Source organism: Cyanistes caeruleus, chromosome 3 (assembly GCF_971803275.1).
Source record: "Cyanistes caeruleus chromosome 3, bCyaCae1.hap1.1, whole genome shotgun sequence".
Classification (NCBI taxonomy): Eukaryota; Metazoa; Chordata; class Aves; order Passeriformes; family Paridae; genus Cyanistes; species Cyanistes caeruleus.
The window spans coordinates 85011848-85027967 of record NC_141703.1 but is presented as its reverse complement, the minus strand read 5'-3'; the positions used below and the strand labels follow the sequence as shown (position 1 = coordinate 85027967).

The following is a 16120-nucleotide window of genomic DNA, read 5'->3' as shown; positions in this document are numbered from 1 at the left end:
ATTGTAAAAAAAGCCAAACTGGGTCAGAACAAAGGCCCATCTAGTTAAGAACCCAGTAAGTGATCTGCAAAAATGCTATCACTTTGCAGTTCAACTTGTTAAACTGCAATTAAATACTTCAATGCTATCAATACTATCCAGAGTTCAGCAGTGTGTAAAATGGGATATTCATTCAGTGTGTTTGCCTCCTTTCCTCACACACTCCAAATAGTGCTGCACAGCTTTTTCTTTAACAGCCTCTACAAAGCAGCACACAAAAAAACAGCAGCTCTTCACCATTCTTTTGTAGACATAAAAAAACTAACATAACCTTGAGCATATTGCTTAAGGAAGGAATGGTACTGAAAAATTTTGCTCACAGGGCTTTAGCTACTCATGTTTCTTGAAATGTTGATGCTTTTTCATCAGATCTTGCAGGATTTTTCCAAGAGTTTGCTCCTAGAACGAGGATACAATCTTTCCATACACAATAAGCAAAGCTTTTAGCCAAAAAACTATCAGAACACCACAAACATTTGCCTCTCAGTTGCTGCAAAACCTGAACAACCTAGAGCTGTTTCTTACATGCTTGGTTAATGAAATTTAAAACTAGAAATTGCTTCATTGACTTCAAAACAAAACCTGTCATCATCAATTAACTCTCAGCAACCCTCAGGCAAGGACAAGGTGAACAAGCACACTCAATATTAACATATCGCTTGTGTGATTTTAGTGCTTACACACAGGAGAACAAACCCAAACATTTACATACCCTCAGATCTGACATGAGCTTCTTGTCAAGGGTCTGCTCCAAGAAATGGGAGCTAACTTGTTGCATAGAACCCTAAAGGGAAAAAAAAATCAAAAGGGAGAAACAGGATTATTCCAAACTGCACCATATAATTTCCTGACTTATCCCAAGATGGCATCCTATCTTATCCACTCATTTTAACAGCTTTATGCAATGCCTGACACTATTGTACATCAGAGTCTAAAAAAGTGAACTTAAGAGTTGGAACATCTTCTTTTTGCTCTGAAGTTAAAATGGCTTTTCTTGAGTTCAGTTGGTTCACATGTACTGTGATAGAGAAGTAGGGGCAAGGAATTATGACAAGGATTTGTTTCTCTCTTTAATGCTTAACCATCTACTCTCAAAGCAAGGATCATTGCACAGCTGAGCTGAAAAAGTGTTTGGTTTCCTCAACCTCCCTCATTTCTTTCACTTCAGAAATTTGGGAGAAATTTACCTATACCTATATGTTTTAAACATCCTCCCATTCCTTTTTTTTTTTTTTTTTTCCCAAATATATATGAAAATTCAAGTAAGAGAAACTCTCTGCTAGAGAAGAAAAGAATGTAACTCACCAATAACTTTGCAGCTTGTACTCTTACAACCCAGGAACCATCGCTAACCATATGGCAAATTTTTCCAAAGGCATCATCAACCAAGCGAATTTCTTCATTAGAAGAAGGAATTGGGACAATGCTGACATAGAGAAATCAGTTTGTTGACTGTATTCCATACTGGATGGCATCAGTAAGAAACAACTATGCTGAATTCCTATAAATGTGCAACAAATACCAGGAACCAATCCTTCACTGCATCAGTACATTCTCAACAGGCATCAGCCATTTGCTCACATCAGTTTCCTAACAGCTTCTCCTGAGGCCTACTAGCATGAAACCCTCAGGATTAGGATGATTGCTTGGCCTGTACTTTGAGGACACTGCATGCAGGACATACCTTTCAGGGTAAAGTTGGCTGAGGACCCAAATCAGCTGAACTGCAGCACTGCGCACTTGTTCGTAGTCATCTGCCAACAGCTTGCAGGCCTGAAAGAACATTCATAGTCCAATATACCTGAAACATCTCCACCGGAGCTGTCATTCACTTCCAACAATGTAATCAGCACCCTTACCACAGGACAGTTAGGACAGATTAAAAATCAAGACAAATCCAGTCTTCCCTGCTACTCCCTAGTATTTCCAAGTTTGATCAGGCAGACTAGATCTAATCAAGTCAATCAGGCACATGTTACAAACTCCAGAATTGCCTGTACTACGCAAGAAGGATGAAGTGTGAGTCTGCAAGAGAATTGATTTGATACAGTTTGCAGCTGCACAGCTTTACTGATATAACAAATACAGGCTTTATGGGTACTTTCCAATGAACAAGGGTTTAAGACTTCTAGACTACGACTGCCAGATGACAGGAATGACTTCCTCATGCCTTGCCCTTCCCAGGATCACCTCCCCAACAAACAACAGATAACAAAGCATATGCTTTCGTGCATTTAAGCACAACAGATGCAAAATACCCATTTATTTCCACTGTCATACAACAACAAGGAATATTGGCAACCCAAGTGTAAAATACTCCTCCTCTGCTCAGTGCCCTCCTCCTCACAAAACACACTGCCAGAGAACTCAAAAAGAAAGATATGCAAACAAGTGCAAAACAAATACAAGGTTTTACCCGACTGTAAATAGCTTGCTGTAACTTTAATCCTCTTTCATGAAGCTGTAGCTACAGGGAAAAAAAAAAAAAAGAAAGTGTAAGTACATATTTAAGGGACACAGACTAAATTTTCACCACTGTTTTTCTGTTTGAGCTGCTTGCATTTCTTGATTGCTGCTAGAAAATGACATTATCTTGACCCTAAGTACTTTAAATAATATTCTTGACTTCAGTATAATTTTTTAGCTTCATAGTAATTCGTACTTAGGTTAGGGAAAAACAATTTATACAAATACAGTGCTTGTTCATTCTCCCAAACTTCAAATAATTTTTTAGTGTTAGCCATATTCAACCACAATTAAAACAGATAATTAATTACTTTACTACCATTCCTGAAACATGGATTCAAAAGTAGCATTGCCAGTGCATTTTCATGCCATGTAAATCTTCCCATTACTGAACCACAGGGACAGCAAAGTATCCCACATTGTTTCTTTGTGTAAGGATGCGTAAGTACAGTGTCCAGAAGAGGGAGATTTCAGAGAGATTCAAGTGGAATCTGATTTCCTCAAATGCATCCATCTTCTTTCTTTGGAGTTTAAGAACATTAATTCAGAGATCCTTGTTGACCATCACATTAGATGGAACATTGTTATAAACTTTAAGGATAATAGAGAAACTTCTGTATCCCCATACGCTCACAGGCAACTCATATTAAGCAGTATTTTGAAATGCATGGTCTTTGCTGGCATTTTTGAAAAGCTAAAAGCTTCTGAAAGGTCCCCACACAAAAAAAACTCCAGTATACAATATATCTCATGAACAGTTAGAGAATACTAATGAATGTAACCATGATGCAAAACATAAACATTTGCTTTAAAACAGAAGGCCAAAATTATTTCTGGACTTATCACACAGGTTTCCTATCATAAGCAGATACCTACTGCATTTTGGAGCACTAGTGGTTTATTGTAGTTTCGATAATCAATACTAAATCAAGAAATAAATTTGTCACTAAAAGAAAGAGCCTACACACAAGCAGAAGAATGAACAAGTTGAAAGGCTTCTTCAGCTATAGCTGAAACAGAAGTGATGAATCACTCAAATGCCCTTTGAGATCTCATGTTACTCTAATATTTCAAGACCTAGCATATTTTTTCAGGTAGTTTTGATACTCTAAACAGGCTTTTACTCAGTAAATTAAAATGATATCTAAACCAAACCTCTTTGGATTAGTTTGCAGCCCCCTCTCAGCTTCCTTACACACCCCCAAACTATTTCTTCCATACTACCAGCTGGACTTACCATGGCTTTTATAGCTGCAGTCCTAACTCGAGGGTCCTGATCATTAAAATGATCTCCTATGATCTTCTGGACATCTTTGGCTGCCTGGCTTTCAGCCTCTTTTGCAGCACCTTTTTCCACCGGGCCAAGACAACCAATTAGCTGAAGACACTTATTCCTTACACCATGAGAAGAATCTGTCAGATGCTGTGGAACAAGAGACGAGCAGATGAAACTGGATTCTTGTTGTTCCTTCAGCCCTTTTAAATATCGTGTTACGTTTCCTAGCAGTGATTAACCTCTGTGTTGCAAGTTTGTTGAGAAAAATGAAAATCATTTAAATACTGACTACCTTTCTTTTTTTTCTTGTGGCAGAGACAAAAGTTCCCTGGCCCAAGGAGGCCTCCTTACCTTGCAGGCTACCTCCACCAGTCTCATCCTGACAGATGGATTCTCTGGGAGTTTTGTGCCAATCACTAACAGGGTGTCCAACAGCTGAGCAAGGACTTGGTGAGACTCTGCAAAACAGAAGAGTGAAAGGCTATGCACTACTTTGCTAAACTCTTACCATGCTCTTACCAGGATCACAGACTGATCCACATTGGAAGGCCATCCTGAAACCTTCTCCTTTCAAGGCCTCAACTAGCCCAGCTCCCACAGCTATGCCTTGTACATCACATACTCTGGAGTCCTCTACCACCTCAGTGGTTCTGCTGAACTCACCCATCCTTACCAGCACTGAGCTGGCACTGAGGAACCCAAAACCGCATAAGGTATTCCAGATGTGGCATAACCACTGCTGAGTAAAAAGGTGAAAGACCCTCCTCTGACCTGCTGGCTACACTTCTGTTGGTACAGCTTGATGGCTATCATGCTAGAGACTACCACTATCATGCTGGCCTCTAGCATGATATTAAAAAACTCCTCTTAAAACACACTTGCATTTTAAACAAAACTGCCCTGTAGAACAGAGAACTTCAGAGGCAACTGTTCTCAGATGGAGATGCAAAAGCAAATTTTGCACTCCTTTAGAATAAAGATATAGAGCAGGCAGGTCAGAGGAACATTTGGTTATCTGTCATCATTCATAAAACCAGAAAATAAACACTCTAACCAGCAATTCTCAATCATACATCTGAGATGTAAGGGCTGGCCACTGTCTCAAATGCTTTGGGACAGCATGATTCCCCCTTGATCTCAAGCACCACATCAAAAGTGAGACTTACTCTCATTCTGAAGGGTGTTAATGGCATCATCCATAATGCAGTCTGGGGAAAATCCTGCAGTCTTTGACAACAACCCTAGCAAGGATGCAATCTTCAGTCTTACAGAGGCATCATTCTCCTGGAAGGAAACAACACCAAGAAAAAATCCCCAACACAGCAAGGTTAAAGAAAAAAAAAGAGAACAGCATATATTACCTACATACATCTACTCATTTAAGAAACAGCAAATGCTGTCACAGGTGATAATTACAGAAGTAAGCCTCATCAGTTAATATTCCTTTAAAATTGAGTTCAAAAGGTCATGCATTTTAAAGATTTATTTTGAGGCTTCTACAGACTCATGCACACAAGACTTCTGGTCATATCTGGACGGTCCCTCTTTCATTGTATTGCCAAGGATATCCAATGCAGAGCAGAAAGGCAAAAAGTCACCTGGATGTCATACCTGGATCTTACCAAGCATTTGTGCAACACTGAAGAGAGAGGTGCAGAAATATTACAATAACAAATATCCTATCTTTCAACAAGAAATTTTACAGTTACAACTGTTATAGCTTTCAAGTGTTTAAGAGAGACTTCACTGCCACACACTACCTCCAAGTGACAAATGTGACACCCAAGGGAGCAGTCACTTTCTCAATTCAACTGAGAAGCATTTTTTATCTTAGGGTTGAAGTTATGTGTTTGAACAATGGATAGATCCTGTCATTAGGACTGTATGGGGACTGATGACATATAGGGATGAAGGAGGCTACAGGACCATCTTAAACAAAACAACGACACTACAAACAAATAAATCATCACATAACTTCCACTGCAGTTACAGCTTTCACGGTCAGATTTCTGAATGATCAGGAAAAGTGCAAGTGTTATGGAGTACTAAGAAACAAGTTCCTTTAAAAATTTTGTTTGTAAGTAAAATAATGTCAGCTACGGTAGTTTTGAAAGCAGTATTTTTAAAAGCTGGATTCTGTACCAGGCTCTGCTCTTGCCCCTGTGATCTCATCCGCAGGTTCATGAGTCTCTCTTCTAATACAGGCTACAAAACAAACTTCCAGCAAAAACAATCTGTGTTATTTGACTAGGAACTCTATTTCATGGAATCAGAGAATCATTTATGTTGCAAAAGACCTCTAAAATCATCAAGTCCAACCCTTAACCCAGCACTGACAAGTCTACCACTAAACAATGTCCCCAAATGCCACATCTACACAATACCTTCAGGGATGGAGACTCAACCATTGCCTTGGGCAGCTTGTTCCAGTGCTTGATAATCTTTTCAGTGTGGAAGTTTTTCCAAATATCCAATCTAAACCTCCTTGGAGCAGCTTGAGGCCATTTCCTTGTTCTACTGCTTGCTAACTGTAGAAGAGACTGACCCCTGACAGTTTTTTTTGTAGATTTGATATTAGGGAAAAATTCTTTACTGAGAGGGTGGTAAGGTACTGGCCCAGAGGAGGCTGCCCAGGGAAATGGCCTCATCCCACAAAGAGTTCAAGGCCAGGCTGGATGGAACTCTGGGCAACCTGGTTTAGCAGAAAGTGTCCCTGCCTTAGCAGTGGGGTTAGAATGGATTATCTGTAATGTCCCTTCCAACCCAAACCATTCCATGATTCTGTGATTTTAAAAATGCTGGTTTTTACCTCATAAGCAATAGTTAAAAGTTTTCTCCACTTCTAGAGAAAATTAAGAACAAGGTAAACACACATCATTCAGGAAAGAGTTAGATAAAGCTGAAACACCTCTGGACAGCCAAGCTCCATGAAGAACTTGACATGTCTTTTGTCCCTTGCCAAGTTAACCTCCACGCAGGGCATGTGCAGGGATAACACTGCCACACCCTTGTCACAGGCTCCTGAAACCACCAGTACAGGTGCCAAATAACACAGTCAGAAATCACCTGGGTCAAGGGCTACAGCTATTCACTCTCAGCCCAGGCTGTTGGCAACTGAGTCAGCAACACAGGAGCCTGTGAGCCCCTGTTCAACATCCCACACCAAGCAAACAGCAGCAAAAGGAGCAAGCATGTTTGGCTCCCAGCTTCACCACCTTGTAATAATGCTCCAGCAGGATCCTGACAACTCCTTCCACGCTCTCCACTTCCACGGGCTTCCTGGCAAACTGGAGCAGGTACTGCAAGGCATCTGCAGGCGAGGTGGCTTTGCACAGGTCCACATGGAGCGCTGCCGACTTGCTGGGCTTGGTCAGCCGCAGCTTCTTAGAGGACAGGTCCTCATGCTGCTGCTGTGGGCAAAGGGACACGGCTCAGAAACACAGCCTATCCAGACCCACTCCTTCCCAGACTGAGTATGTGGAGGCCTAAGGAAGGTCCCACATCTCACGGCAGTCACTAGCCTCTCCTTCATCTGTTTCAGGAAGAAACACATCCTCAGACCACTGTGGCTGTTACTGTCCTGCCCAAGTAGTCCCTACCTCCCTGAAACATGGCCTCTCCCCACGCTAGACTGGGTCAAATCCTGCTGCTTCTAACACCGAAAAACTAACCCTGGGCAAACACGACTTCTCTCACTCCCACCGGCCTGGAGCAGCCCAAAAACTCACGATTGTTCTTTTCCCAGTCCCGGGCTGGGGGATGCTGCATCTTCCTCGCAGCAGTCCCGGCCCTACTCAGGTTAATAAATCAACACAATGGGTCTGGTTGGAAGGGGCCACAGTGTGTCATCTCGTCCAGCCTCCCTCCCAAGTAGGGTCATCTCAGAGCACTCTGCACAGGACTGCGTCCAGACGGTTCTTGAGCATCTCTAGTGAGGGAGACTCCACAACCTCTCTCCCGCGCCACCCTGAGGGGAACATCTTCCCTCAAACCTCTCCCCTCCGGCAGCTCCATCATTCTTAAACTCGGGAACGACCCGTCCCGCTCTTCCGCAACCCCGCAGGGACCGCCCCAGCCCCGACGCCCGGCGGGCGGGCGGCGCTCCCAGGCTCGGCCGGCGTGTTTCCCCACAGCTCCGCCTCCCGCCTAACGGAAGAGCCCAGAGCCGTCCATCCTGGCCCGGGGAGGACGTGTTACCTGGACCACTTTGGTGAACTCCTCATACACCCGCTTCTTCAGGTGCGCCGCCATGACGCCGCACCGCGACCCGGAAGAGGAGCCATAGAGCTGCCGCAGGGAGGGGCCAGGGGCGCGGCCTCTCTTTCCGCCCGGAGGCCGCACTCGATGGTCCGGCGGCCTCCCGTTGCCATGGGGACGCGGGCCCAACATGGCGGCCGCGGCTCGGTCCGCCCCGCAGCCAGACACCCGGCCAGCGGGCCGCAGGGCCTCTGCCCCGCCCTGCTTCCCCACAAAGGTTTCACAAGCATTCGATTTTAAGCCGCCTTTCCTACCTGTTTCTACTTTTTTAGCAAACAGAGAAATGAATGTTCATTAAAAATGATATCATTATCTTCATTAATTCGTATTCTGTCACCTACTGTTTATTTATTCTTGCTTCTCATGTTAATCAGTCCACATTTCTCAGTCTTTTTGTTATCTTTTTTCCAGGTAGGGAGTTTTGCAGCACATACAATACAGAGTCTTTGACAGTCTCTTGTTATCTTCTGGTTTCTGCAAAATGCCCTTGTAGTCTATAAATTCTGCAAATTTTGTGTCCAGAAATACATCTCTCTCTCGAAGGTTTTGTTCATCAAAGCATATCAGGGTTAGTTTAGCAAAACTGAAAGTTTCAGTGATTTTCCCAATCTAACAATAACAGTTTGTGTAAAGAAACTTGTCTGCATGCTGGCTAAAAGTGACTTAAGACTAATACAGTGCTAATGAATAATATACTGCTTATGATTAATTAACTCAGTTAATTAAAAATAATTAGAAAATTTATTTCCATCAGAATTATACAATCATAAAAGTCAGAAAAAATTTCTAGGATCATTGAGTTCAACCATTAACCCAGCACTGCCAAGCCCAGCACTAAACTCCGTCCCCAAGTGCCACATCCACACATTTTTTGAGAACTTCCAGGGATGGTGACTTGACCAATTCCTTGGACAGCCTGCTCCAATGTCTGACCACCCTTTCAGTGAATAAATTTTTCCTGATTATTTTCCTGGCACAACTTGAGGCCATTTCTCTTGTCCTGTCACTCACCCAGCTACAATCTCCTTCCAGGCACTTGTAGAGAGCAATAAGGCCCTCCCTGAGCCTCCTTTTCTCCAGGCTAAACACCCCCAGCTCCCTCAGCCACTTCTCATCAGACTCGCGCTCCAGACCCCTCCCCAGCTCCACTGCCCTTCTCTGGACACACTCCAGCACCTCAATGTCCTTCTTGGAGTGAGGGGCCCCAAACTGAACACAGGATTGAAGCGTGTGTCAAACTTTCTCATGGCAGCAATCCGATAGACTTAGCAGGTTGGTTGATGTGAGGCTTTAACTATTCTATACTGAGGTTGTTTTCTCCTAATATCTAATTTTCATCTCTGTTGTTGTGACTTAAGCCAGCTTCCCCAGCCTTAGTATGTACAAAGTGTAACAGATCTCTTTAAAGCAACATTTGTCTGTTGGGAGACCTCCTCAATCTCTCTTCTTCCAGGCTGAGCACCACCAGCCACGTGGTTATGATCAAAAGAGCCTATTTCCTAAACCCTTTTTTCCTGTCAGACACTGACTGTGTCCATTCTTACCAAGGTTATGCATGTGGGACATCTCAGAGTCCCTTCACACCCACAGCAGAACTGCCCTGCGGTTGTTGGAGTGACGACTGTCACTGGCAAAGGTCCATGCTGAAACGTCTGAAACACAGCTTCATTAGGAGTGATTCAAATCTGTTACCCTAAAGACAAAACTTCAGGTCTTTAGCATTTGGGGATCTAGAGGGGGAAATGGCAGTAAATAAAGCACTTCTGCATCATTCAAAAAAACTTTAAAAGTTATTTATTTGAAATCCCAAGGACCATTCTATGGTTCTATGATTATTGTCCTTGACTGGAAGAAATCCATCTTCTGAGAAGTAAAGGAAATATGATCTTTATCAAATCAGCCATTATGATTCTCAGAGTGATTAAAACCCAAGCCATCTCCAGTATAAAAATAAACTTCCGAATTCTAAGATTTTTTTAAAACACATTGTAGAATGCAACTTGTGTTCTGTAAAAGAGAATTTGCAGGCTGTTGATTTAGTACCACTTCCTTCCCACCAAATCATGGCAGGTTTTCCCAATTCTTCTAGGAGCTTATGCAGTTAGAAATAGCAACATCATAATAACAAGTCCCATAAGAAAGAGATTAAGATCATGTGGTCTGAAAGAGGAGTGTGTGTCCTTAGATTATAAACTCCTCACATCTGTTATGGTATTTTGGCCTTTTGTTGATCCTGGACAGTAGCTGAGGTTCTCTGTCTTCAGAACAAATAATAAATAATGGTAATAAATACATTGACTAGAGAGTAGGCTGGAGGAATAAGAGGAGATCATAAGACACTGAATCCTTCCTTTTTAACCCAGATTCTAGTGTAGAAAGGAGGGAGAAGAATAGCTTTTGCCTTCCCATCAAGAAACTAAATTTAATTTGAGTATGTGGTAATGTCACTGTTTCAGTCAGGATTTGCATGTATGTGGCCTGTTCCCATTTACACTAAGAGAGCAACTCGACATGTCCATGAAACGTATTTGGGATTATTCATTTCCCTTAGGTTGAGTGAAGTTGGCTCAATCCACAGATCCATCTCTTTGAAGTGAATGAATAGTAAGCAACACTGAGGAGTAAAATTCCTCCTTTTTCTGGAGCCTTTTAAATCCCCTAAAGCCCAAGTAAAGTGGCTGTTAAGTGCTCTTTGATATGGCAGATAGCCAAACGAGATCCTTTCCTTGGCCTGTGCATTTCTTCCTGTCCCTCTGGTAACCCACAGTTTAGTCTCCACAGTCCAGGTTAATTTGTTCCAGTAATTGCTTTCTAATGTTCCCTATCAATGGTGGCACTTTGCTACCACCAGGTGAACAGGAACTTGTAGAAGAAGTCATGCGATTTGAAACGAAAACCTTTTTCAGCAACATGGGGCTGAAAAGATATTTTATACCCTTTGGCTTCTACATCCATTTGAATGCAGTCCAGCAGATCAGAAATACTTGGCACAGCCTTCCAGGGGCCAAACTTCACCACGGATTTTTTATCCATGTCCAAACTGTTCAAGGCATCCTGACACCTGGCTGCATCCTCCTCAGTTCTGACCACACATACGATGACGCCGGACTGTCGGGATGCAACCGCTTCTGCCCTCGCGATGCGGATCATCAGCTCGATGTTCTCGCTGTAGTTGGGCACACGAGCCAGAAACTGCCTCCTTGCCACGAGCTCCCCAAAGATCTGTGGGGAGTCCTCAAGCTGCTTGATCAAAGGCTCTATGTCATAGAACAATGCCTCCTTGTAGACATCTTGGATGCACTGGGTGGGTACTTGATTACTGCGCAGGTACTCCAAGATGTATTTGAAGTAGGTACCTGGCCTGTCAATGAAGAACCTCCCTTCAGAGTCAGTCCTGAGTTTGGGCTGGCCAGTGAACATCTCTGCCAGCTTGGAGCCAGGGTGTTTCTTCAAGGTGCTCAGCGTTGTTGTGTACATCTCCCCACCAACATTTAACTCCACAATTGGTGACAACTTAAAAAAAAAAAAAAAAAAAAAAAAAAAAAGGTGACAAAAAGCCATGTGCATTTTCAGTCTGAGGTCACCAACATGGAAGTGTCAAAGAAAAGCCAGATGATTGTGGATGGAGTATGGAATTATGGCGTGAAGTATGAGCTCCCATTTTGTGGGCGTCAGATGGGAACCTCCACCTGATTTATTGCAAAAAGCAGATGAAGGATGCTTATACAGCTCTCACAAGCACAGCAGCAGAGACTTGGACATTTCTAAATGGCTAAGTCATCACCTCATCCCCGGGGCATAGAAAAGTGTCATTTTCCCAGTGGGAAAGAGGGAAAAGAAGTACCCTTCCCTACTCACAGGGAAGCAGTGAGTGACTACAGGATCCAACACTGATCTCCTAAATCGCTCACAAGCACTGTCCCTTGTGGGCCACCTACAGCAAGAGCAGTATGTGAGTTCTCACCCATCCCATGTGCAGAGGGACAAAGATAGAGCCCAAAGCTGTGCCAATCCATTTTCATCACCTGAACTGTTCTTTTCTCTTCAAATGAGAAAGCAAAGCTCTTTAAGCTTTATAAATAGGTAGAATTGGCTTCCACTGATCTGGGGGTTCAGCTACAAACACTGAAGTAAGACACAAAAATCCATCATGTCAGAAGTGCAGGACAGAAGCTGTTTAGCAAAGCACCTAGAAATGTATGATGGCTTTAGTTAGGAAGTAAAGGAAATATTTCATGCAACTGACATGGACTTAAGAGGGAAAAATGTAAAGATTGTGGGGTTATTTGCATTTTTTTAACCCTCTGTATTAACACCATTATCTGAATTGGAGGAGGCCTGAATATCTGGAAAGCTGGACTTTTTAAATTGACCTTCCTGTATGTTTAATCCTGAAAAAATTTACTAGCTTCCCTTTGCACTTGGTCATTTTACGTAGTACTCAGCAGATGAACAGAAAAGGGAAGAAAGAAGACAGTTCTTTTCCCTCCTGCCAGCGCTACTGTAATGCAAGTCACAAGCTAGGCCAGGGCCACACCTGCCATTGGGAAGATGTGAATCAATACCAACCCTATTTTCCAGGAGCTCACCTGCATTTTATTGGATCTGATCCAGAAAGGAGCTGCCTCAATGCTGCTGGTCACATGTCTCAGGTGAAGTGTGTACTTAAGTGCTTAGCTGGATCACATGGGTACAGACCCATGGGATGACGTGAGCTGATCTTGCAGAGCACACCAAGAGAAGGGGGGGGCTCCCGTGCCCGCTCCCCGTCCTGTTCTTGTACCTACCTATGTGATCTCTTGCTCACCTCATGCCAGCTCTGCTTCTCTTTTCATCTTAGTGAGCTGGATTGGCTGACAGAGGATTTAACAAGCACAGAGCTGACAAAAGGATGAGACTAGGAACAGACAGCCTGGTGTAGGGAGAGACCTTCCCTTTAAGCAGGAGCTAGCTATCAGATTTAGCAGAAATTTGCTCACACCCTAAGCAAGCCAGGGAAGCAACAGAAGATTCAAGCCAAGAACCCTGATGGAATATTGGTTTGCACTAGTGTGGGTAGTTTCATCTCAAGAGTAATAAATTATTTTCACTTGGGTCAAGAAGACTCAAGAAGCACTATTCTGTCTGAGACTATCTTGTGATTTCCACCCACTGAAAAACACAGCCCAAAGCTGTCTCTGTAGTCAGCTCTCTCCCTGGGAGATCTGCCGTTAGACCAAGAGATACCAACAGCACTCCCCACCAGGGATCATTTGTGAAGAGAGTCTCGGGCTTTTGAGTCTTTGCTCCTTTTTCAGATGGCAGGTCAGATGTTTCATGCTGCTCGTCATTAGTACAAATGGATAACATGTTATTCCTTAATACAGTAGCCCAACTAACTTCAAGTTCTTGCATCTTGATTAATGGTTTTAGCCTGTCATCAAACTGGTTCGCAGTGGACTGGAAGTACTGGCACCAGCTGATTCCCAGTCCTGTAATTAGCCAGTAAAGTGACACTCAGGAAAGTTCCATCTATTTGTGCCCCAGTTTACTAATCTGTAAACCAGTTACTTCCATAGGGAAGCATTTTGCAACTAACATGTGAAAAGTGCAGTGTAGGAAGGTTGGGTTTCTTAATACAGAGAGGTCTGGAGAAGAGATTGTTCAGCTTTAGCCAAGAGGACAAATTGATTAGCAATAGACTGAGAGCAGAGGAAAGTAAAAAGAAATAATCTCATCACTGATTTCTGCCTTGTAACATGCTGCTGGTCTGAGACTGCCATTAATTTTCCTTATAGCTAGAAAAACTACTGTTCCCATCTGATGTCAACAACACAGGGCAATTTTGGTATCATTAGAGACTCATAAGACTTGTTGTAAACCCCCAAAACCGACAACAGGCTTTTATTTAGGGATCTGACCAATTAAAGTTCGTATTAACTGAATTCCATTTCTTGCCGAAGGAAAAGAACCACTCTGGTTATTTGCTGTTGTCAGATCTTACATGTGAGAGATCTGGCCCTCCTGAAACACAGCAGATGCAAACAGGCCAGAGTCAGACACAGCTTTTTAACTAGAATCTTCTTCTTAGGGATATATTTGGTGAGGCCTGGTATCTTCAGATTAGCATATGGGGGGAAAAAAAAACCCCAGTCAAGTGTAGCCCAACAGAGGTGCTCTGATCCCACATAAGGGAATTGTTCCCTTGAGAACATACCTTACTCACCGTATGCAGGCTGCTGGTGACCTGCTTCCCAAGGGGCTTGTGCTCTGACGAAATACTCATCTTCCCCAGGAGCTGAGGACTCAGCTGTTTGGGAAAACCTGCTGCTCAGTGCTAGTGTCCTACTGCACACGCAGGATGGCTCCCACCTGTGTTCCAGTCCTCTCTCACTTGATCTGTCTTTGTTGGGTCAGCTTTCCCCTGCTCCCAGCCCAGCTGCTGGTGTGGAGGCTCCAGTTTGTCCCAGGCAGAGCCCTGGTTCTAGTTGCAGGTGTAGGGAGAGGGGAGGGCACAGCCTGAAAGCGGAAGTATTTGCTCATTAGTTTTCTGGCAACCAGCAAGGTGAAGGGTGGACTCAGGCTGGCTGCCAGCACACACCTCGTGCCTGGCTGTCTGAGTGGTGACTAAGGGCTCAATAATCCCTTCAAGGGAGGCCCAGTGCCCAGGGCACCTCTGAAGAGCCCCATGAGGTGTGCCTGTGTGCCCACCTCGGCCTTGACAAGTGATTGTATCAAAACCAGCAAATATTTTCACGGCTTTTTGGCCTCTGTACACTGTTGCTTTAAAGCACAGTTTGTCCCAAACAATTTCATTGATCCTATTTGTCACTCACACTGATGATAGATCTGCAGGATGTCTACAACCTGTCCGTGGTGGTGACATTTTCTTCCTCACCCATACAGTCTCTGGGCACTGAATAACTTGTGCAAGGTAAATAAAACCAAACCTGAATCTCTGCTTGAGCATGAACTCTTCTTTTCGACTGGCCATAAATATTTGATTATTATCTTTGCATGACATTGTTTTCTAATATCCTGTATCCACCAAATATAGAATGTGGACAGCACCACAGGTTTAGTGGTTGTAAGACTATCACAAAATCAAAACACAAGGATGAAGTGAAGGTGAACTTGAAAGTACTTAAAGGGGGGCTTATAAAAAAGGGAGAGTGAATTTTTGCCTGAGCACATAGTGACAGCACAAGGAGGAACAGCTTAAATATAAGAGAGGAGAGATTTAGATTAAATATAAGGAAGAAATTCTTTACTGTGAGAGTGATGAAACACTGGCACAGGTTGAGAAAGCTGTGGATGCCCCATTCCTGGAAGTGTTCAAGGTCTGGTTTGATGGGGCTTTGAGCAACCTGGTCTAGTGGAAGGTGTCCCTCCTCATGATGGAGGGGAGCTTACAATTAGGTAATCTTTGAGGTTCCTTCCCAGTCCAAACCATTCTATGTGATTCTATGATGACTGTCTGTGTTAATTTATTAAATGCAGAGTATTGCATCAGAGCTAGCCTAAATAACCTCTCCAGAACCAAACCACAGTCCTGCAGGGTCTCCTTTATTTCATTCTAGGTGATTCAAAGTGCATTGTTGCTTTCAAATCTGTCCACAGGCCACTCATCACTTATGTGTCTTTGCTTCATTATGGTGGCAAAATTTCCATGGGCATGATTGTCCAGAGATGTAACTTAATGTTTGTAATGAGAGACAATATATTTTATTAGATCAGCTGATACAGATGGATAAAACTATCCATGTTTTAGGGCACACAAGGCATTCCCATGTCTGTCAGATTCTCCTTCAGCTTGTTTGGGTTTTTTTTCCTTTTTTTTTTTTCCAGTTTCTCTTGGTCTAATAAAAGATGTTATCCCTTCTACCAACCTTGCCTCACTCTCCTTTGTTTCAAGTTGCTTCTCTGTACCAGCAACCAAAGAAAAAATCTCAGACAAATATAGCACTTCCTAAAAATCTCCCTGGGGGAGATATTAACGATGAAAATTGACAGCACAGTATATAAGGAAATAATTTGCACAAATTCCGCATTGTGCTCATGGATACCAGCTTTGTTGCTTTTGAATACTCCAGGGATTTTGCT

The 16120-nt window shown here is 43.2% G+C and overlaps 2 protein-coding genes across 8 annotated transcripts in view; both read right to left on the bottom strand.

Moving 5' to 3' along the window:
• Positions 1 to 9125, bottom strand: part of INTS4 (integrator complex subunit 4) — a 34064-nt gene extending 24939 nt beyond the window's left edge. For 3 of the 6 annotated variants that reach the window (XR_015284893.1, XR_015284892.1, XM_086882336.1), the window contains exons 1-9: positions 7979 to 9125; positions 6997 to 7191; positions 4948 to 5065; positions 4133 to 4239; positions 3743 to 3928; positions 2456 to 2506; positions 1724 to 1812; positions 1345 to 1465; positions 752 to 823 (exon numbers count right to left, since the gene is read on the bottom strand). Coding sequence is in view for 2 of the 6 variants with exons in the window: in XM_086882336.1 (XP_086738462.1) it covers positions 752 to 823; positions 1345 to 1465; positions 1724 to 1812; positions 2456 to 2506; positions 3743 to 3928; positions 4133 to 4239; positions 4948 to 5065; positions 6997 to 7191; positions 7979 to 8170 (1131 nt within the window). In the remaining 4 variants the exon portion in view is untranslated. The remainder of the gene's footprint in view (positions 1 to 751; positions 824 to 1344; positions 1466 to 1723; positions 1813 to 2455; positions 2507 to 3742; positions 3929 to 4132; positions 4240 to 4947; positions 5066 to 6996; positions 7192 to 7978) is intronic. The other 3 variants (XR_015284895.1, XR_015284894.1, XM_086882337.1) reach the window with 2 other exon arrangements.
• A 681-nt stretch (positions 9126 to 9806) lies between these two features.
• Positions 9807 to 15899, bottom strand: KCTD14 (potassium channel tetramerization domain containing 14). Of its 2 annotated transcripts, none has more exons than XM_023921941.2 (2): positions 14235 to 15899; positions 9807 to 11551 (listed from the first exon to the last, which is right to left on the bottom strand). In XM_023921941.2, exons 1-2 carry the CDS (start codon positions 14301 to 14303, stop codon positions 10880 to 10882), a joined length of 741 nt encoding a protein of 246 aa, XP_023777709.1. In that variant the 5' UTR covers positions 14304 to 15899; the 3' UTR covers positions 9807 to 10879. The 2 variants fall into 2 exon arrangements, with proteins under 2 accessions (XP_023777709.1, XP_023777715.1); XM_023921947.2 differs by having other exon boundaries at positions 14244 to 15899.
• Positions 15900 to 16120: the final 221 nt, after the last annotated feature.